This window comes from Pristis pectinata, chromosome 20 (assembly GCF_009764475.1).
Source record: "Pristis pectinata isolate sPriPec2 chromosome 20, sPriPec2.1.pri, whole genome shotgun sequence".
Taxonomy (NCBI): domain Eukaryota; kingdom Metazoa; phylum Chordata; class Chondrichthyes; order Rhinopristiformes; family Pristidae; genus Pristis; species Pristis pectinata.
Window position 1 is genome coordinate 16,502,242 of NC_067424.1, and position 23,344 is coordinate 16,525,585.

The 23,344-nt window shown below is 40.9% G+C and overlaps 1 protein-coding gene across 1 annotated transcript; it reads right to left on the reverse strand.

The window, feature by feature from the left end:
• Window positions 1–950: 950 nt before the first annotated feature.
• prok1 (prokineticin 1) lies at window positions 951–10,924 on the reverse strand. Its single transcript, XM_052035092.1, has 3 exons — window positions 10,856–10,924; window positions 4,495–4,620; window positions 951–1,073 (listed from the first exon to the last, which is right to left on the reverse strand). Exons 1-3 carry the CDS (start codon window positions 10,922–10,924, stop codon window positions 951–953), a joined length of 318 nt encoding a protein of 105 aa, XP_051891052.1.
• Between the last annotated feature and the right edge of the window lie 12,420 nt (window positions 10,925–23,344).

The following is a 23,344-nucleotide window of genomic DNA, read 5'->3' on the forward strand; positions in this document are numbered from 1 at the left end:
TTTTATCCTGCTCTAAGATCTATCTAACCCTTCCCTCCCACATAGCCCCCTATTTTTCTATCATTCATGTGTCCATCTAAGTCTCTTAAATGTCCCTAATTTATCTGCCCCCACAACTTCTGCCGGCAGTGCGTTCCACGCACCCACCACTCTCTGTGTAAAAAACCCACCCCTGACATCCCCCTTATACCTTCCTCCAGTCACCTTAAAATTGTGTCCCCTCGTGTTAGCCATTGTCGCCCTGGGAAAATGTCTCTGACTGTGCACTCCATCTATGCCTCTGATCATCTTGTACACCTCTATCAAGTCACCTCTCACCCTCCTCCTCTCCAGAGAGAAAAGCCCTAGCTCACTCAACCTATCCTCATAAGACATGCTCTCCAATCCAGGCAACATGCTGGTAAATCTCCTCTGCACTTTCTTTGAAGCTTCCACATCCTTCCTGTAATGAGGCGACCAGAACCGAACACAATACTCCACAATATGTTGTATTTTATTCTCTTCATCCTGTTTCTAACCCCACTTTGTAACCACTAAATTAACAGCAAATTCCTTAATTCCCGAGACTGTTATATCGTTCCATATTAAGCCGGGCCTGGGAGAGTGTAATGGGACCGTACTGAGGGAGTTTGGGATCTAACTCTGAATGGTCTCCCGGCTGCAACAAGAAGAGTTTACCGTGCTCAGAATTCATTGCCACTTAGAAGCCGAACAAATAAATACAAGGCTTTTTAACTTTTGCATTGAAACAGACACAACACTTTATATTGGGAGCCATTGGGTCTCCACGGAAGGGAGGATAAGCGGCCTCTCCCCAGTTAGCAGAAGGGAATTTCTAAAGCGACAGGACCGCTTGATGTTGGCGAATTGCAAAGCCGAGGAGGTCGCAGTGGAGCTGTGCCGTCGCTGGCTGCGGAGAGTCTCCGCTCTCACGGCTGTTTCGGACCCGCTCACTGGAACTTCATGTGTTTGAACTGGGACGTGCATCGAAATCTGGCGTCCAGAGACCTGGAGCAGAACAGATACGGCAGACACGGGCAGGTGTGGTGTTGCCGCTTCCCGGAGAACGGAACCTGCAGTGGTAAAGACAGGCGACATCAGACATCGACCTACCTTCCAACAGAAAACATAGCATGGCGCTTCGCAGGGCGCATCCTTTCACCATCCCTCCGGTGAGAGTCAGATCTGGACACACTCTCCATATCATGACCCCTGATACAGATCCTGACTAATTCCAGGTATAGACCTTCTGGTATTGATCGGCAGTGTAACCACCCCGGCAATGACCACTGCTACCAGTTCTGGCACTGACTCCCGATACAGACCCAGCGACTGTGCCTCTGTATACTGACACAGGCACTGTGCCTCTGGGACTGAGCCCCAGTATAGACTATAGTACTGACCCTCAATGTACTGACCCTGGGACTGAACCCCAATATAGACTGTGGTGCTGAGCATCAGTACAATGACTGTGGGTCTGAGCTCCAGTATTGACTGTGGTACTGACCCCTGATATAGACCCAGTGACTGTGCCTCTGTATACTGACACAGGGACTGATCCCCAATATAGACTGTGGTACTGAGCCTCAATGTATTGACTCTGGGACTGAGCCCCACTATATTGACTGTGGAGCTGACCACTGATACACACCCAGCTCCTGAGCATCAGTAATACTGACCCTGGTGCTGAGCCCCTGAATACTGACTGTGCTATTGAACCTCAGTATTCTGACCCTGACACTGACCTTAAGTATACTGACCCTGGTATTAAGCTCCAATATACTGGCCCTGAACTTGGAGCATTGATCACAGAGATGTATGAAAGAAAGTAGGAGAGGCAGCTCAACATTCCAGGGTATAGAATCTTCATGCACGATGGGAGGGGTGTAAAAGAAGAGATGGCAATGCAATATTAATTAAAGAATCTATTACAGAGGTAATGAGGGAAGATATCCTAGAAGGGCCTTCATATGAGCCTAAGAACAAAAAGGTGGGGGCAAGGGGCAACCTCTCTGCTGGGGGTACACTACAGGCCTCCTGACAGTTAGCAGGAGATGTAGACAAATTGCAGAGTGATGTATGTGTGAAAGGGTTATAGCAGTAGGGGATTTTAGCTTCACCAATATTTACTAGGATCACTTTAGTGCAAAAGGCATTGAGGAGGTAGAATTTTTAAAGTGCATCCAGGGGAGCTTTATGAGCTAGTACATAGGGAAAGGGCAATGACCTAATCAGAGGGAAGATAGCTGGGCAAGTGGTTGAAGTATCAGTGGGAGAGCATTTTGGAGCCAGTGACCATAACTCTGTAAGTTTAAAGGTAGTTATGGAAATGGATAAGGATTGGCTGGAAATGAAGGTCCTGAATTGGAGGAAGGCTGATTTCAATTTCACAAGACTGGACCTGGCAAAAGTAGACTGGGAATAGCAACTTGCAGGTACACTGTAGGTCTACATCAGGCAAGCGGGAGTCAGTCAAACATGCAATAATGGTGATCCAGGGCCAACAGGATCCCAGAAGGCAGAAAGGTATGGACAGCAAATCCAAGGAACCCTGGATGTCAAGGGCTAGATAAAGAAAGAAAAATGAAGGTAAGGCAGATCTAGAGAACTGAAACCAGGGGAGGTCCTTCAGGAGTATAGAAAGTTCAGAGAGGTTCTTTAAAAAGAAAGTAGGGCAAAAAGAGGGCATAAAATATCACTGGTTGAGAAGATCAATGAAAACCCCAGAACATCTTCTCAGTATAATGAGGGCAAGAGGGTAAGTCAGTAAAGAGCAGAGTCCAACATCACAATCTGTGTGTGGAGCCAGAGGACATATGTGAGGTCTTCAATGAATACTTCTCATCTGTACTCTAAGGAGAAGGATGTTCTAGCTGGAGAATTCAGGGAGGGGGAAGGGTGAAATTCTAGAACATGTTATCATTAAAAAGTATTCAATGTCTTAGCAGCTTTAAAAGTGGATAAATCCCAAGGGCCTGATGAGTTGAATCCCAGGCTACTATGGAAGGCAAGGGAGGAAATTACTGAGGCACTGATAGAGATTTTTATATCTTTGCTGGCCACGGGTGAGATACCAGAGGACAAATGTGGTATCCTTATTCAGGACAAACTGTCGGGGGAGAAAAACAGGTAATTACAGGCCTGTGAGTCGAACATCAGTGGAAGCGATTGAAAAAAAATCTGATGGACAAGATAAATATGTTCTTAGAAAGTGGGGATTAATCAAAGAGAGTCAGCATATCTCATAAGGGGATCCCAGTACAGACCATGGATTCTGAGTCCTAGTACTGGCCCTGGTACTAACTCTTGTACTAGCACATGGTACAAACCCCTCAATACTGACCCTGGGACTGAAAACCTGGGACTGACCCTCAGAACTGTTTCCCTGAACTGAGTATGTGTATTAACCTTTGGAACTGACCCTAGTTACTGACCCCAAGAACTGACCCATATGCTACCTGTAGAACGCCATATCATGATTTAGAGGCCAATGTCATGGGTGAGTTTGAAAGGAATTCACTGAGCACAAACTGCAGTATGGGATTGTGGCCAGCCTTGTTTCAATGCCAGCACCCCCACTTTAGTTCTAGAAGTCATTGGTTGAACCCTCTCTCAAGAATATTTTGGATATATTCTGGTGGAAACTCCATTAGAGTATAGGGTGGAATCTGCACTATCAGAGATCCTGTCTTTTATAAAAATTATTAACCGAGGACTGATCAGCTGTTCTTGGGTGGAAATTTTCTGGGAATTGGATTGTAGTTCTACCTTTTGTCCTGACCAAAATGTATCCCTAAACCAACACTGAAAGCAGATAGTTTGGCCATTGAAATCAACTTTGTTTGTGGAATCTTACTTTGCCCTAGCTGACTGCCTATATCCTATGTTATGACATTGACTACACTTGAAACGTGTTGTCTGCAGCACATTTTGGGATGTTCCTAGGTTAAGAGGAACATATAAATATCACAAGGGATGGGTTATTGTGTAGTTTTAATGATAAGCAAACAGCTAAAGATTCTGTCCCAAGCTCTGACAGACCGGCATAAGAAAACTGCCCCAATTCTGAATAAACAAATAATTGTTTGCATTGTGTTGCAAAGCTGCCATGGAAATAGTAAGGTGTGGGATAGGGCAGCTGGGGTGAAAGACTAACTTAACTATTGGAATTGTAATGTGGGTGGGGAGTGGTTTCTACATTGAAACGATCATAGAGCAAATGTGTATTCATTGGCCAAGAAAATTCAGGTCAATGGATTAATACAATTAAAGTGATACTTGGAGTTCAATAATACCCCAGTCACAGTTCAGGAACAGGGGCCATGGCTCAGAACCATTTGGCTAATTGGAGCGTTATCTTAGACAGTGAAGCTCAGCGTTACAGTTCATGGTTGTCCCTTCATTCTCCTCCTCCTCCTCCTCCTCGCGTTGGACTCTGACTGGACTTTGTTGGCCCTAATACAACATTAATGAGGTAGAGCAGCAGATTCCAACCTTATGACTGAAGGGATGACACTTATCTCCTTCCTGTCCCTGCGGAGTGCACATTCGCAGTCCACGCAGCCACAGGCTGACGGCACAGCAGGATCCTGGGCCGCACTGCACATCCCGATCACAAGCCTGTGGAGAGAGGTACGGTTACAGGACAATGCTCGATTACAGGGAAACATTGCAAAGGAGTGGATGAAAATTAACCAAATAGTTGCATTTAGAATCTGGATTCTCTCTTCCATAGGATTTGGCTTTAAACTTCCTGAACACCTGAACAATCTGTCAGATTCTGGGGTATTAACTATGTCCCTGCACCATTTTCGAAAACCAAACTGGTTTCACTCCCTTGTCATTTATGCCTCTATCTTTCTCTTCTAATTTTCTCCCCTCCTTACTTCTCCCAAAGGCGTTGGCTGGAATTCAGCTGTACATTCAGATGGTCTGCAAAGGTTCCCTGTTCATCACTTAAATGAACATATGTGCAAGTTAGCAAACCATTTGACACTTGGGGTAATGGGAGCTTTTCACCTTCTCTTCCACCTAATGTTGGAGTCTGAAGTTGATATTATCAAAAAGAATGGAGAAATTGTTAAGCAAAGAAAGAAAAAATATCATCTTTCATATTGGGACTAGCTTAGATGGGAATCTTGGCTGGCATGGACCAGTTGGGCCAAATGGCCTGTTTCTGTGCTGTATGACTCTATGACTCTATTGGTTCCCAGTATTGCCCCACATTTCTATTAACTTCTGCCCCGAGCTCAGTGGTTGACACTTGCTCCTTTTTCCACTGCCAGTGAACAAAGGTGAATTCCTTCCCCCAGAGTTCACTGACTTTCCTTCGAACATCCTGGTGGTCATATGCCACAATGATGCTGGAGTTTTCGTCTAATCATAAAAGTAGTTTTCTATCATTTGATGTAAAAAATAGTCAGACATGAGGTAAGGAAAGCCTACCTGCTGAGTCGTCATAGAGTCATAGAGAGATACAGCATGGAAACAGACCCTTCAGTCCACCAACTCCACACCAGTCATTAAAAGCATCCATTTACACTAATCCCACTTTTTATTCTCCCCACATTCTTATCAACTCCCTCCAGATTCTACCATTCACCTACGCATGAGGGACAACTTACAGTAGCCAATAACCTACCAACCCACATGTCTTTGGGATGTGGGAGAAAATGGGAGCGCCTGGAGGAAACCCATGCAGTCATAGAGAGTATGCGCAATCTCCACACAGACTGCACCTGTGCTCAGGATTGAATTATAGATGTGAGGAATCATAGACGCAATGTCTCCTGTTCCTCCTGAGATAGTACACTTGCCAAGGCTCAGACACTAGATCCCAAAACGCTACTTTCAAAAAGAAACCTATTTAATTTTCAGATAGCAGATCTTTAACCCCATTGTGTTCTTGCATTGTATATTACATTACTTTGTGTGAAATCTTTTTATATCTTATATCACTATAATGTGCGGTATGCTGTTTAGTATTTTATATTGTGTGGTGTGTGAAGTGGAACATTATAATATATGGTACATTATTTGAGAGGAAAGAAAACAGTTAGAAGTTGTAGTTCACGTTGACAGTCATGCAACAGGGAACAAGGAAAAAATATTTTTAAAAATACTTCAAGAGCAGAAATTCATCTTTAGTTTCTAGAATCACACAGGTGAGATTATCACTCATTTGTTGAACATTTTCTCCTGACATTCAGTGTGATTGGGTTCAATAGAAGGAAATGTGCAGGAGGTGATTATATCCATTGGCCAATACCCTCACAGTCTTTAATGCTGGTAACAAAGATGTATTTCTGTCCCTTACAAGATTTTTCTCAGTGTCTTCTGCTAACTAGTGTAGAAACTGGAAAATGATGCCGATAAATATGAGGCTGGTGCAGGAGGCAAAGCTTCAGATTCTCGGAACATTGGCAGTGATCCTGTGGGAAGGGGCACATGTACAAGATGGGTGAGCTCCATCTGAACGGAACTGGGACCAATGTTATTATTGAGTCACTAACTATTGCTGTTTGGCAGAGTTTAAAGTTAGCCAGCAGGGGTTGGGGAACCAGAAAGTAACAGTGGCGAGATCAGAAGACAGAGCAAAATACATTGCAGTAGAATTAGAAATATCCCAAAAATAGCAATGATGATTGAGGAAAATAGCAGAACTGAAGGAAGGGTTATTAAATTGTGTGTACGTGTCAAAGTCCATCATGTAGCAATGAGGTCTGCAAAGATCCCTAGATAAAGTGAACATGTGTGCCCATGAACAAATTGTTTGACACTTGGGATGATGGGAGCATTTCACCTTCCCTTCTTCCACCTTATTTTGGTGTCTCGGGCAGAGGAACTTAGAAAGTGTGGGGCAAAGAGGGAGAAATTAATTTTTCCTTTTGGTTCCTAGTATTGCCCACCTTTTGTACTAACCTCGGCACTGACCTTAATGGTTGATGCTCTCTCGCTTTTCCAGCGCCAGGGAGTTTCAGGTACAAATTGTCACATGGGCTAATAACATAGTTGCTTTAAAGAAGGCTTAGCTTAGTCAAGGCCAGCAACAGCAATAATATTTTTGATCACCAAATATTCAACTTTGATATGGAAGGATGAAGAGGCAATGGATGGCAGTATTTATTAAGGTTGACATTATATATCTGAATAGAATATTTGTCCACAAATTTCAAATGCTTAACAGAAATAGAGTAGTAATACCAGTAGAAAAGTCCCTAAACTGACAGGGAAAAATGTAATGGGAAGGGTAATGCAGTGGAGGAAATGTGTCTAAGAGAGACTTTTCAATCATCATCCCTATTCTTGGATGGGCAGAGGTTATGAGTGGGTTAGGGCTAGTGGCCAGGGTCCAGTAGAGTGGGGTTCCCTGGATGATGATGAGTTTCAGATCACTTGTAGAAAAGACCATATCTCTCAGGGCTTGTTTTCAGAGTCCTTGAAAGGGCTAAGGGGGTCAATGGTAATCCTAGGGATTTCTGAATCTTGAAAAGGGAGTCAAAAACTCCTATTACTCTGGCTTGCAAAGGAAAAAGAAAAACACAGAAAATAAATATTACGGCAAATGTCATCAGGAGATTGGGGGTGGGCAGAATAAGTGGATATGATGTAAAAGTTCAGAGACAATTTTTTGAATGGCAGAGTTAAACCAATGGATTAAATGGCCTACTCCTATTCTCAAGTTGCAATCATTAAGTCAGGAGAAAATTTACTTAATAACTAGAAAGTAATGGAAAACATAGGAGGGAACTGAACTTAATATTGGAGGCTAAAGGAGGGTACGAAAAATGATTAGCATCCAACATTAAATTGAACTGTAAGATATTTTGTGAACATACATGCCTAGAAATTCACCCGCAGTTTGTATTACACTTCCAAAATTTGCTTTCATTGAAAGGACAGCCGCTACTATATACCACATTAATGTTACCAATCAAGGGTGAATTTATGGGAAATATAACTTATAATGCTGGCAAGGGTAAAAGTTGGAAGGCCAAGGGTAATCATCATGTTGAGGGAAAGTAACTGGCTGAAATATTAAATGAGTACACCCACACACAGGAGACAGGTAACGTGAAGGTTGCACTGAAAAAGGAAAGGGAAGTTATGGACAGGAGTTTAACAGTTTGTGAAGGTATATTAAACAATTAGCATTACTGAGTAGCATGTCTGGATGCGGTGCCCTCTAGGTTGCTGAAGAAGCAAAGGTAGAAATAGCAGAGATATCAGTGTCAATTTTTCAATGCTCATTTAAATTGGAAATAATTCCAGAAATCTAGAAGGTTGTTAATGCTATGCAACTTATTCAAAATAGAGAGAGGAATAAATTTGAAAATTGTAGGTCAATTAGAATAACATCGATGTTGAAGAAAATATCAGAAACTATTAACAGTCAGAAAAATAAACTTTAATTTGGAAAGCCTTGCGTAAATTGAAGAAAGTCTATATGCATTGTTACAGGCAAATTGTGTCTGACCAAATTGACACCATTGCTTAAGAAGGTAACTGAGGACATTGACCGAGGAACTGCAAGTTTATGTACGTACTTGCAGAAAACTTTTAACCTGGAGGCTTGTTCGGAAGATGGAAATCCATAAAATTAAAAATACCTGTATGGATCAGGAATTGGTTTGTTGGAAGGAAGTAAAGGTGGGTCAGAGACAGGGTGAGTAGATCGACAGGTTCTCCCTCAAAGATCTGTTTTGGGTCCATTACTGTTTCCTGTTCCTGCATCAACCTATAGTCAGGTGTAGGGAGCAGGATTATGGATTTTGGAGAGGGAATGGTAGAACAGAACTCAAGTTATAGCATACAGAGGCCAAGACCACTGATATTGAGACATGAGTTCAAATCCCACCTCAGTATATGGAAATCTAATTTTATCCAATAAATAAGTCTGGAATAAAAAGCTGAGCATTGTGAACATGGGATTACTGTATTGATATAAAACCACATTTGGTTCATTAAAGATCTTCAGAGGAGGAAATCTACCCATCTCTACCAGTCACACCCATGTGTGGCCCCAGAGCCACCATTTATATTTGACTCTTAGCGGAGATGATTCTTACACCGAGTCAGAATGGGATGAATTGTCTCTGTGTTGTAACTTCTAGGATATTATTGTGTAGGTTATTATAAAGTGCAGCATTTGCATAGAATGATATGGGCAATATAGAGCAGACAGGGAGGAAAACACGGTAGGCATTTTTGGGATACTTCACTCCAGTTCTCATGAGCGACAGCGGTTTAATATTGCCCCTTCTGAACACATCTATCCCTTTTTGCTGCTCCTCATTCTCTGTTCCACTGTCTCTTATGCAGACACACATTCACATCTAACTCCATTATCTCTCACTGTCTCACTATTTTCTCCCTCTCTCAAACACACGCACACACTACAAACATTCACACACAGACACCAACACACTTTTAGATACATAACCATGTACGAAACACCCACACACAGAGACATAGATTTGCACACACTGATACTCACACCTTTATGCACAGACTCATGCCTCTACTCACAACACATACACACAGATGCATGCATTGGCATACACATCCACACATACAAACACGCACACAGGCACATACAAACAAGCATGCACATGCACACAGGAAAAACACACAAAACACATTTCTTCTCCCAATCACACACAGTCTATGGTGTGTGTCTCATTTCCTTGCTCTTTCTCACTCAATCAATAATTGTTACCAGAATTATGAAATTATAACAACAGGCGGAGGTAAATCCATGGAATAATTTTGTCTCATTTTATCCATTGCTTTGCCTAGGCTGTCATTCTACAAAGGGATGTCCACCTGAGACTTTCACCTGTCTTTTATCTCTTATACCTCTGCACTCCACCCCACCCACCGGTAATTCCCAAATTCATCTTGGACTGCTTGCATTCATGATCTTTTTTCTATCCTTCCCACTTTTACAGATCATTTCCTTCCCTGGTTAGTTCCTGCCTGACAGCTGTTTTGGTAAATATTGTTTAAGCCTGGTTTAAGTTTCATCATCTTCACTGCTGCATTTCTGACTCATGATAATTCATCGTTCAAATACAATGAGGTAGGACTGGTAGAGAGAAGGATTCAGGCTAACACTGGCCAGTATCGCTGCTACGTCAATGTGACTAAAAGACATTCACATTTCAGGAACCTAGACATTATTTGAAATAAAACAAAGCAAAACTCCAAAACAGCAGCATCTGAAAATTAATTTATAAACCACCACTCTTCTGCAAGCAAATGTTAAGTAATAGTTTGAAGAATTACAAATTTATCACTGGTGAATATGATAAACACACTGCCAGTATCAGCATCTGAAAGAAGGAATGAGTGGATTAATGTTATTGGTGTAGTCTGTTTTGATATTTTTTATCACATCAGTAGTCTATTGAGACCTGTTAGCACTGCTGCACTTTCCTTTCAAGAGTATGGATTGTTAAATTCTTCATTAAACATATATAAATTATCTATTTAGCAATCCATTTGCACAAACTGGAGGTGTAATTGATTTCATAACTATCGAGTTCAGAAAGCAACATACAACTTTTTAAAAGATGCCTTTATATAGGTTAATCACAATTCTACAATAGGTTTTGTATCCGCTGCTATTTATGATGTTCAGTATGTTTATAATTTAACAGATAGAAATTATTTGACTGCAAAATTGGAAAAGAGCTCCAGAAAATACTCACAAATTGTACGATAATGTTGTTATAAGATTTATTTAATAAATTGAAAACAGTAATTTTCCTAAACCTCAAATTTACAAATAACTTAATTTTCTATACAGTAATTTATTCACTGTTATAATTTTTCATAAACTATGCAGACTTACCCCTGTAATAACAATACTTTGGCTGAAATTTAGTAAAAGCAGGAAAGTTAGGAGGAGCAGAATTTTCATATTGAATCCCAAAGATGTGATGAGCTTTGTCTGAACAGTGTTGCGTGCCTGTCTCAGTCAATATATAGAGCTGGATTGCATGATACCTCTAAATCAGACAGTGATCTCCAGGAACTGTGCCCTCCCACTTCAGTCCCTGCTCTTGAAATCTGCTGAAGCTGTAATAACCTGATAGTGAAGGATGTCCATCAGAGCCTTTCTCTCTCTCTCTATCTTACACTTTATGTTGTTTTCTCTCTTCCTATTTTCATTCTCCTTCTGCCCTTCTACCTCTCTGTTTCATTTCTCATGTTCCTCTCACTACCTCTCTCTCGCTTGCCTTTTTGTGCTACATTCTTTTTCTGCCTCTTTCTTTCTCTGTTTCACTGTCTCCCTTTCATTTTATATCTGTCTCTGGCCCTGTTGGTTTCTAAAAGTTTTTGTCTTTCTTTTCCCTTTCTCTCTTTTTCTCTATCTCGCTCTTTTTCTTCTTCCTCACACTACCCCCATCTCTCTCCCTTTCTCTCTTGCTTTTAGTACCTCTTTCTTTATCTGACTCCATTCCTCTTCTCCTTTGTTTCACTTCCTTCTTGACTCTGGTTATATTTTGAAAATAGTGAAAATTATCAAAGAACATGAAACTGCAAAATGGTCCACAGACTCAAAACGTATAAAAGAGGAATGGAGACACAAGAGACGGCAGATGCTGGAATCCGGAGCAACAAACAATCTGCTGGAGGAACTCAGCGGGTCGAGCAACATCTGTGGGAGGAAAGGAAATGTCAACATTTCAGGTCGAAACCCTGCATCAGGACCCGAATCAGGTTTCGACCTGAAGTGTCGACAATTCCTTTCCTCCCAAAGATGCTGCATGATGTGCTGAATTCCTCCAGCAGATTGTTTGTTGGTTTATAAAAGGGGAAGTCATGCTTAAAATTAGAATGAGTGATGAGTTTAAAGTTATAGGCAGCAACAGCAAAAACCACATAAACAGTTAATAATTATCTTCCTTCGGTATTTAGCAGGGGGACAGACCAAGTGGATACAACATCGTAAAATGAAATGATCAGGCAAATCACCCTAGCTGTGGTTGGCAGTTCTGAAGAGAACCACCAGCAGTGAAGGATTCCTAGTAAGCCCCACACCTAGACAGACCCACTATAAATCCAAAATGTGTTGAATGACAGATGCCAGCACATCTCTTATTCCATTCTATCACTGGATCAGAGGCAGAGTCCAATAGTTTAACATTTTAACTATTTCTTTGGATTTTAAAGTGTTCATAATAATTTTTGCCTTTTTTCATTGTTAAAATACTATTGATTTTTTTCTTTAATTATTTAGAGCAATTTTGATAGCTTTTAAATGTCATGGCAGGGCCAGGGTTACTGTGGCACCCTAGCCAAGGCCTACCTCACACTGATGCCTTGCTGTACCTCATTAGCCATATATATAGTTGTGTCAATATTTTACACCCTTTTTCCAGAATTCATCCATTGCAGTCAATGGAATAAAGTTCATAAACAGACTACTACACCATAATGTACATATATAGAACAGTTAGCACTACTAACCAGAGAGGAATTTCTAGGCACTTGGTGTTAAACCGTTCTCAAACATGGAGTACTCTGCACAACTATAAGAATGATATGGAGGCATTAGAGAGGGCAGAAGATTTAAAAGGATGGTATCAGGAATGGAAGACTCTACTTATCAAAGGATGAATCTCTTTTTTCCAGAAAAGAAGATACAGAACAGTCACCTAATAGAAGTCTTTAAAATCTCAATACATTGCCTAGGCACAGAGAGTGCTTCTATTGGGGAAAGAAGGACACAAGGGGTTATCAATATAAAATAGTCACCAAGAAATGAGAGAGAATTCAGAAGAAATCTCTTTACCTAGACAGCGCTAAGATTGTGGAACTCACTGTCACAAGGAGTGTTTGAGGTAAATGGCATAATTTAATTTAAAGGGGGTCCAGATAAACATATGGGGAAAGAGGAAATGGAGATTGATTCTAATATGATTAGATAAGGGAGCTAATATGATTAGATAAAGAGTCCAGCATGGACTCACATACATGTACCGCATATATTAATGCAGTACTTATGTAATATGTAGTCCTTTCTCTTTTGCTATCTTTCCCTTTCTCTGCCTCTCTCCTTCTCCCTTCCCCCTCTCTCTCTTCCCCCTTTCTTCTCTTTCTTCCTCAGCTTTGATCTGCTTCTGTCAATCTTTCTCTCCCTCTTTCTCTCTTTGGCTCTGATTCTGTCTTTCTTTTTTTAACTGGTAACACTGCAGCACCTTACAGCCCATTGCATCTGTGAAGTTTCCTTGTAGAAGTCATTCATTTAGTTCCACTAGCCCACTTCCTTTCCTATTGGCCCTTGAATATCTTTTCCTTTTAAATAGAGATTCTTTTCAAGGTTACTATACTAGTAGCTTTCTGTCAGATTTCTAGTATACAGAAATAAGATCCTGACAGGATCTGGATGTTTACGGTGCACACCTGAAAAAGCAGCACAATACATTCCCCCAAATGAGTCAGCAAGTCCTGCATCCACCTCTGCTCATTCCAATGGAATCCAGCTGTCTAGTGGATTTTTTCTCAGGCAACTCTGTGATGCGACAGTCCTGTCCCACCTGAGAACTGAATCAGCATGAACTCACAGACAAAGCTTAGGGCCTTCTGGTTCTCTGGTTTGGGGCTAAACTAGGCCTGTACATGGATCCAGGGAGAGGGATCACTAACATAATCTTCCTGGTAGTGCTTTGAAGATGATGGAATTTCTTCAAATCACAGGCATAAAGATGGGAAGCAGAGGAGATTCCCCTTAACTGCATAACTCTACAACTTGCCTATATACTCCAGACAATAGGAAAATCTGAGATGATCACATTGAAACTAAACAATTCAAAGAGAGGTATACAGGATAGGTACTGAAAGTTTTCCCTGACCAAAGGGTCTAGAACTAGGAGTCATAGCTTCAGGATAAGGGGTCAGCTATTCAGTTCAGAGAAGAAAGATTTCTTCACTGAGAAGCTTGCAAAACTCTGAAACAGATCATTGAACAGAGGCTGCAGAAGTTCAGTCGCTGAGGATATTCTGGACAGATATCAACGTATTTTGAACAATAAGGCATAAAGATATAGAAATAAGATGGATTATTGTGGAAGATTATTCATGGTATTGAATGACAGTGCAAGTATGAGGGTCCTTGTGGCCTACTCCAGTTCCTATTTCTTATGACCTTAGCTTTCGAATGCAAGAGAAATCCAATTTAAGTCTGTAATTATCTTTCACCTACAAACCTTGATATTAACAGAAAACTAATTTCACAATAAATTAAGGATCATTAAATACCATGCTCAAAGAACTGTCAGTTCATTGTGTAGTATAAATAAAAAAATCATTTTATAAGAATTTTTATTGGTACAACAGATAGTTGGCCTTTAAAGTCCTGAAACATTTGTAAATGTGCAGGTCAAACTGAATTGAGTTTTACACTCTTGGAACCAATTTAATTAAACAATTTTACCTGCACCGTTCATTATACAGCATTCTTTTACAACTATTTCCTTTAGCTCCTTAACTTGAACTGTAATTACTTTCCCTTTCCACTTGCTCTTCTCTTGTTATTTTAAATCAGATCTAGTTGTAGATGTGGAATTGTTTGACCAAGATTTGGCTAGGCTCGCTCAGCACTCCAGTTCTCAGCCATTTTAACTCCTAGGCCTCATTTAAACAGATTGAACCCACCTTCCTAATGAAGTGGATGTTAACAATGACGGGTTGGATGGTGTGGAGCGGAGGTGGGGATGGGGTGGGTGTAAAGCAGGAGTTTGGGAGTCGCTCAAACATGGGTACTGTTCTTATCAAAGTAGGTGAAGATGGAGAGTAGAGACGTTGGCTGGGAAATGGGTCATTGGAGATTGTGTGTAGGGAAGGAGAGGGCCAAGGCTTCATGTGGAATCCAGAGGATCCTCAAGAAAGTGTTCACTTCTGAGAAAACCTTTGAAAAATTAAATGTTGATCATAGCCCTCCTGCTCCTCTATGCTTGCTGAGCCAATGACTAGGTTGGGACTGCAGTACCACTGATAAAAGTAACGTTAGGATCTGAGGAGAGCATCATTAGGAATTAGCTTTTACAACACTGGTAACTTTTACTGATGTCTCAAGGTCCACGTGTAATTCTGAGCGATGGGTCAGCCTCAAATTGAACAATTGCCAATCTCAAGGGGATGCTTGGAGAGTTCTTCTCCTGAGAGTAATAAAAATAAATTATTTCTTTTGGCTGAAGGCTCAAGAACCAAGGGATATTGAGGCTAGTTGATAGGGTTAAGGATTGGAGGAAAAACATTGCTTACGTAATGAATAGTATTTGAATGACATTGGTGTTTGGTTGTGCTTGTATGGACATTTCTGTGTGTGTGTGTGTGTGTGTGTATATGTGTGTGTGTGTGTGTGTGTGTGTGTGTGTGTGTGTGTGTGTGTGTGTGTGTGTGTGTGTGTGTGTGTGTGTGTAGAAGACTTCTTGTCAATTCCAATTATTTTTATACTTTCTACAGATGTTGCCTGACCTACTGAGTGTTTTATTTAATTTTCTCACTCAATTTCTCTTTCAAAGTGTTGCCAACAGAAATGGCTGGTAAATATCATTGCGACATTAAGAGGGAATTGATACCTTGAACATACCATCACTTATTTGTCTGAAGGGCACTTTCAAATACTAATATTTCTACTCTTTTGTAGATCTGTTTTGTGCATTTCAGTAAAGTCATCAAAAGCCTCAGGGATCCATTCACTTTGATTGGAGCAAAATAATTCTAGTCAGGCATTGAACATCTACTGGGATCCAAATGAAACCCAGCATGAGAGAATATTGATGGAAGACACTCTTCTTAGAATCTTTCATGCCAAAAACATTAGGAGGGGCTGGATGAGGATGTAGTTGCTTAAGGTTGTGGATGCAGGGCTGGCCATTTGATCTGGCTTCTAATTCTCTTGCAAGATTCCTGCCCTGGTTGCAAAGAAAGAGTTTTAAATTCAAACCTTTGATGCAATTTTCTTCTTTATGTGAATCAATTTTTCTCTATCACAATCATCAATTCCATAACCATCTATCTATCTTCTCACCATATTCTATTTGTCATCCTCTTCATATACAGTCAACCTTAATCATCATACCCAACGACCAACCTTTTCACAACATTCACCATATGTCACCTAAAAACACTTCCAAACTATTTCCCCACCTTGTCACAATATCCTTCATCTAACATTCCATCTGATATCACTTCGCACCCATAGCATCCTCTTTTTAATGCGCCTGGTGAAAATTCAGTTCTACTTCACAAGGAACAATTTGCCAGAATTAAATTAGCCAATTCTGTTCATAATTTGTATAGCTATTTCACTTCAAAGTATCCTTGACACATCATAAGCTTCCATTCTCCAGAACTGCATTTGGAGTGCACATTAAGGAAAGATTCAATTTTGCAATGTCTTCTTGTAGTGAGAATTATTGGGAAGGAGGAGGGATATTGCAGTGACAGCGGGTAAATCAGTCAGTAATTACTGAATAGAAGATGTCTAGGGTGCCTTCGAGGATGTGACACTCTCCTGAAAAATGAGCCTCACCAGTTAAATAGTTTTGTTTGCAGCAAATAGCTGATGATAGATGGAGAGAATTAACAGCAACGCTGCACTTGATCGCAAGTCATATTTGTCCTGATAGCTCTCAAGTATGAACTCATTTTTCTCTTTAGCCCTGCACCCAATGAATTTACTGCTGACTGTGTGTCTGGCATCTGCCCCTTTGCAACTCTACCGAATGAATGATGCTTATTAGAGCACTCTCCAAAGCCCAACAATGATTGATCTGTCTTTTACTACTTCTGTGTCATCAAGTGGGTCCCTTGTACAATATGTCATAAATCTCATACAGTTTATTATCAAAAAGCATTCTGTGGTATCCTGGGATCTGTCTCTAATTTCAAGCCATGCCCTAACCTCTCCTATTCTTTTTATTCATTCATGGATTGTGGGTGTCACAGGCGAGTCCAGCATTGTAACCCTATTTCAGTTACAATGGAGAACACTGTCCATGTGAATTTAGTCTCCTTTCTCTATATATTGTTGAAACTATTGTGCATTTTGAATATTAAACCATATTGGGTGCAGAGTAATTAAACTATTCTCCAATTCTGTACCTACTCAATCTTCCTGGAGAGATAGTCCTGAGTTTATGAGTACTTATCTCAGACATCCTATGGTTTTTGGGTAGCTAGGTGAAACCATACACTGAACACTGGGAGAGAAAATAAACTATTTGGGAAATGTTAACACTAAATAATTATTTTCCCATGGGGAATAGTGGAGCAGAGGGTAAAAGTTCATTCTAAATTGCATGCACTGAATGTACACTTTATTAGTGCACATCCATTGTACTCCACTTAAGTAATTTGGTTCCATTGACAAATTTCAGAAGCAAAGTACAATACTTATATGCTACCTTATTGCTTGCTTAACACGTGTAACTGAGGCCATTTTTCTATCCTAAGGTGTTTAAGGTAATTAAAGACTTGATAGCATTGGAGAGAAACTATTTCCTCTTCAAAGGTCCTTGGCATGAAATTTAGAACTTAACCAATCAGGGTGGCAGATGGGAGGCATTTCTTTAGACAAACGCACTTGAACCCTAGGGTCAAGTTAAAGTGACATCAACATTAAGTAGCCATTGCAAGTGTTGAAGGATTGTCACTGAACTCCATTCCAAATATACTAGAATTTTCAATGTAAAAGGCATTGACAGAAGTTGTGTGTTTTGGCTGAAATTAGGTAGAGGGGTTCTGCACAACAGTTGAATGTGCTATTGAAGAGTTAAGATGAATCTTTGCTGTCCATGGAATGCCAACAAAATTAAGATCTGACAATGGATCACAGTAAACCCGACAGAAATTTGAGTATTTTATGCGACATGACAGCATCAGACATTTATTGATTCCTTTGAATCATCTTGCCTCCAGCTGAGGCTGGATCTTCTGTTCTGTGAAACTATTGTGAGACATGCAAGTAGTTGAAAGGAGAACTGAGAGCTCTGCTACTTCAACCCTGGTCTGCATCTCACTGGAACTTAGACAAATTAAAGAAATAAAACACAGGCTGTGCTTTCAGTTGAGCTGAAGCTGATAGAATGCAGTAGGAGTTAATTGTGTCTGGGGTTGAAGACAAAACCACCTCCGCACTAAACCACATTCAATTGAGAAGTGGTGCTTGTAACTCATGGATCATGAAGATTGGCAGCTATTTGCAAATAACTCATCATGGTTAAAGCAACATTCTACTCAAATACTGACTAATTTTGAGAAACACTGAATGGGATTAGTTTAGGATCCTCTATGATCAAACAATGCATCCTGGTTAGCAGTTAGCTGTTACTCAACCACATGCCCGGAGCAAACTGATTGCTCATGGACACTGGCAATGAATCAGCACAGCAGAACACCCTGTGTATGATACTACTCACTTAAAACAGCTCATCATACAGTTAGTGGGAAAAGCTTTTGCATTTGCAGCCACATAGAGCCATGACTAGGGTAGATAGGGTAGACAGTCAGGATATTTTTCCCAGGGTAAAAATGTTGAATGCTAGAGGTCATAGTTTTAAGGGGATAGGGGAAAGTTTAAAGGGGATGTGTGGGGCAAGTTTGACTCTGCTGAGATATCTGGAGCAGAAGACAGGTTGATATAATAGCATTGGTAGTATCTGTGGAATTGTACAAAGAAAGCCTCTAATCAGGATAAAGGAAGGCCCTAACTGAAAGGCTACTGCTTTCTGAGTCCATTGTACACATACAACATCAGCACCCCTTTCTAAATCCCATATCGCTATATTTAACAGTTATAGAACCTTTAACATAGAACAATACAGCACAGGAACAGGCCCTTCGGCCCACTGATCATGGTGCCAATTTAAACTAATCCCTTCTACCTGCACATGATCCATATCCCTCCATTCATATCTGCTTCCACTACCACCCATGGCAGCCTTTTCCAGGCACCTACCACTCTTTGAGTAAAAAACTTGCCCCACACATCCCCTTTAAACTTTCCCCTATCCCCTTAAAGCTATGCCCTCTAGTATTCAACATCTTTACCCTAGAAAAATATCCTGACTCTTTACCCTATCTACCCTATGTGGCTGCAAACACTTTTCCCATTAACTGTATGATGAACTGTTTTAAGTGAGTAGTAAGAAATCAACACCCCAAAACACAGTCAAATAGAGCAAAGTGTGCTAGCAGGTTGTGCACAAATTAGACACAAGGACATCAATATTCAAATTGGTAGGAGTGTTCAGAATATAACTGGGGCAACTAATCAGCACTCAAGCTAATAGCTAAGCAATCCCAGAGCCAATGGATCAAAGCAAAGCACTGCAATCCTGCCAAAGTCTTGAGCAGTTATAGCCAATTAAACAGTTCATGGGAGGAAAATGTTTGAAGAATATTTTGCTGCTCAATGATGCCAAAACACAGTGTATGAGTGACAAAGATAGGGCTGAAGCATTTGCAATCATCTTCAGTCAGAAGTGGTGAACAAATCCATTTTGACTTCCACCTGAGGTTCCCACCATCACAAAGCCCAGTCTTCAGTTAAATGATGTAAAGAAATAATTGATAGCACTGAGTACAGTCAAAGCTATGGGATCAAAGACTTGGCTCCAGAATTAGCCATTCCTCTAGTTAATGTTCCAGTCTCTTTACAACTCTGGAATCTGCCTGACAGTGCAGAAAATTGCCCATTTATGCCCTTTCTACTGAAGGTACGACTATTCTAGTCTGGATAATTACCGCTCAACCAGTCTTCTCTCAATCATCAGCAAAGATGTCATCAATCAAGTGGCACTCACACACCAATCTGCTCACCAATTAACCGGATTTTACCAGGAGCACCTAGATCCAGACCTCATCATAGCCATGGTCTAAACAGGGACCAGAGGACTGAATTCCAAAGGTGAGATGAGAGTAACACACAAAAAGTGCTGGAGGAACTCAGCAGATGAGAGTGACCCCTTGCCATCAAGGCAACATTTAATTGAGTGTGATAGTAAGGATGCCTTGCAAAACTGAATTCAATAGGTGTCATACTTCACACAAATGTGATTGTTGGATATCAATCATCCCATCCCCAGGACATCACTGCAGGAATTCCTCAGGACAGTCTCCTATGCCAATCGATGGCTTTACTTCCATTATAAGATCAGAAGTGAGGGGTGCTTTCTGATGATTGTGTAATGTTTGCACATTTGTAGCTCCTCAGAAAATGCAGCAGTCCATACCTGTATGCAGCAAGAACTGGGCAACATTTAGGCATGGGCTGATTAGTGCCACACAATTGTCAGACAATGATCATTTCTTACAAGTGAGAGTGCTTGATATTCAATGGCATTACCATTACTGAGTGCCCCACCATCAATATCCAGGAGGTCTCCACAATCCAGAAATTTGACTGGACCAGCCACATAAATACTGTGCTATAAGAGCAGATCTAAGGCTAGGTAGCCTGTGGTATGACTCATTTCCCGACACCTCTTCCATCATTTACGAGACATAAATCAGGAGTGTAATGGGATACTCCTCATTTGCTTAAATGAGTGCGGTTCCAACATCACTCAAGATGCTCGACTCCATGTATGACAGAGCAATCCATTTGGTCAGGATCCTGAAAGATTAATATCCTTCACCATTTGTGCACCATTTACAGAGTGCTCTGAAGCTATTTGTCTATACCACTCCAATAGCTACTTCCAAAACACAACCTCTACCAACAAGGACAAGAAGAAGGGGCACATGGGGACACCACCACCTGCAGGTTCCCCTCCTAGTCATAGAGCATCCAGCCTTAGAAATGTACCATTGTTCCTTCATCTTCACTGGGTCCAAATCCTGGAACTCAGCACTCAGAATCAGCGGATTGTCAACAGAAAGACTTTGGTGATTCAAGAAGGAAGCTACTGCCACCTTCTCAAGGGCAATGAAGGACAGGTGCTAAATGCTGGCCTTACCTGCAATCCCCACATCTCAGAAATGAATGTGGAAAAAAGCACAACTACACTTGTTAATTAATTTACAATTGGAAATCAAACAACTCAGCTTGTTTGAGATTTAGCTGAATGTCACACAGCTCATTATACAAACTAAAAAGACAAAGCACGGGAAGAGACAATTTGCTCCAACCAGTTTATTTTAGTGTTTACCCCCCATGAATAAATAGTACTTACCTTCGCTGTACCACTTCCTGATCTCTCATTTTGCCCTCTTGTCTTCCTGCTTATTGATGAGCTTCTGACTAAAATACTAATGCTGATAATGTATGACTTTCTGTGTGAAGTAATTTTTTGCGCCCTTTTGTAATATTTAATCTTACAATTCTAACCCCTTCTTTTACATTCTCAATCAGTGGAACTATTTTGCCCCGACACTCTGGTGCACCTCAAGATTTTGCACAGCATTAAAATTCAATTGGGATTGAGAACTGATGCCTCAGGTTAAAGACACCAGACGCTATACATTTTTGCACTCAAAAATGTGCCGCCTCGTCCCCCCCTCCCAAAACTGGGATCAGGAGGTCAGCCGAAAACCATGGGACCCCAGCATTTGGTGCAAGGATCAATGGGGAATCTGGCCAGCAGTTGCATGTGGGGGGTATGAATTGGAGAAATTCAGGACTGCAACTTGGCATTCAGGGAGGGTAAAGAGACCAGTGCACTTTGTGAGATCAGGCTGCACAACTAGGAGCTGCAGATCAAGGAGGCAGGAGGAAGGGATGGAAACCTTGGTGGTAGTGGGTCAGTACAGTGCTAGAGGTAGGCAAGCACCTTAATTACTTTACCATTCTCCCAGGTTGGCATGGCAAGAGGAAGACCATGTCATCACAGTCGTGCCCAGTAACAGGCATCCCTGGACAATGTGGTTAGTGCTCCAAAAGGAGCTTTGTTTGGAGAATGATACCACCCCATGTGTCCCTGATGTGGACATTGCACAGGGGTGAAAAAGTGTTGAATTGAGTTACTCAGTGAAGCAAAATGACCCACAAGTAGTCGCTACATTCTTGAAAAAATCAATTTTCAATTGTATAATGCTGAAGAGTGTCATGCAGTGGAAATTCCAAGCATCTGTTTCTATCTGGTTTGTCCCAGTCTTTAGACATTGTTCTTTAATCTATGCTGTTCCAACAAATGACAGTCCCAATTTCATAGTCAGATCTTTTCATGAGAGTTATAACATTTGGTGCTGAAATGTGTAAAGACATCATTTCTATGTTTCCCCAAGGGATTGATGTACAGTGGGTGTGAACTTTAGGTTGATTTAACCTAGTTCAGGATTTATAGGGAAAGACAGATGGGATTAAAATTGATTTGTGCACAGGGTTATTAAGTTGGTTTCTTTTATTTTTCTCCGGACTCTACTTGTCTCCCTTTTATTGGAATCCAATGATCCATGGTTTAGTCTTGTTAGTCTCTGGCCAGCAACTGAGGATTATAACTTGCATTTATAACCATATATTAACTGAAAACCAGGTTGAATTGATTGAAGAGAAAAGCCCATGGGTTCATTCAATGTCAAGAGCAGCACTGGACCATTTAATGCTATTTATGGCTCATTAATCAGTTGGTAAATGAAAGACTATCTCTCTTACTAATCGCCACCTTTTGAACTTTATTACTTATGTTATGGACTGAGTAGTGACAAAAAGGGCCAAGAAATGTCATGGTGGGTGTGGCAAGGGTTATGGTTCGTTTTTGATTACAATGTCATGTTTATGAGATGTTAGCTGAATGGCAAAAGAGATATGTGTCATGTAACTAATATACAGGTTTTCAATTAACTTCTTGAAGCACAAGCATCAGGATTAAGATCCAATGCCATTTCCTTATCTTCACTCTCACTATTTGGTCCCTCAAACTGCTCATTTCACCAGTTAGGTCATGGCTGTACTCATGTCCACTTGAATAACAAGAGGTTGCTATTGTGGGACGGGGAAGATGGTGTGGATGTATAAGGAGATGAATCATTCTGAAGTTTTCTGCTGCTGCTAGAGGTCTTATCATCCAGGAGATTGTTTTAGAAAGCATACCGTTTGATGTACCATGTTCCACCACACTACAAATCACAAAGACAGCAAAGCAAAGCTGAAGCACCCCAAAATTTATGAATTCCCCATTAACTGAGCAGTGCTGATGAGATGAAACAATGATCTTCTTGTGGTCCATAAGTTAATTTCAGCTCCAGCTTATCCTGCCCTAGGAGCTGAACTGAAGAAATGTCATACTAATTATGGCTCATTTGTGAGTTGGATTCAGCTCACTGGATTCATGTCGGAGTAACAAAAATTTCAATCAATGTGACTGTAGATCTCTCCTAAGTCACAGAA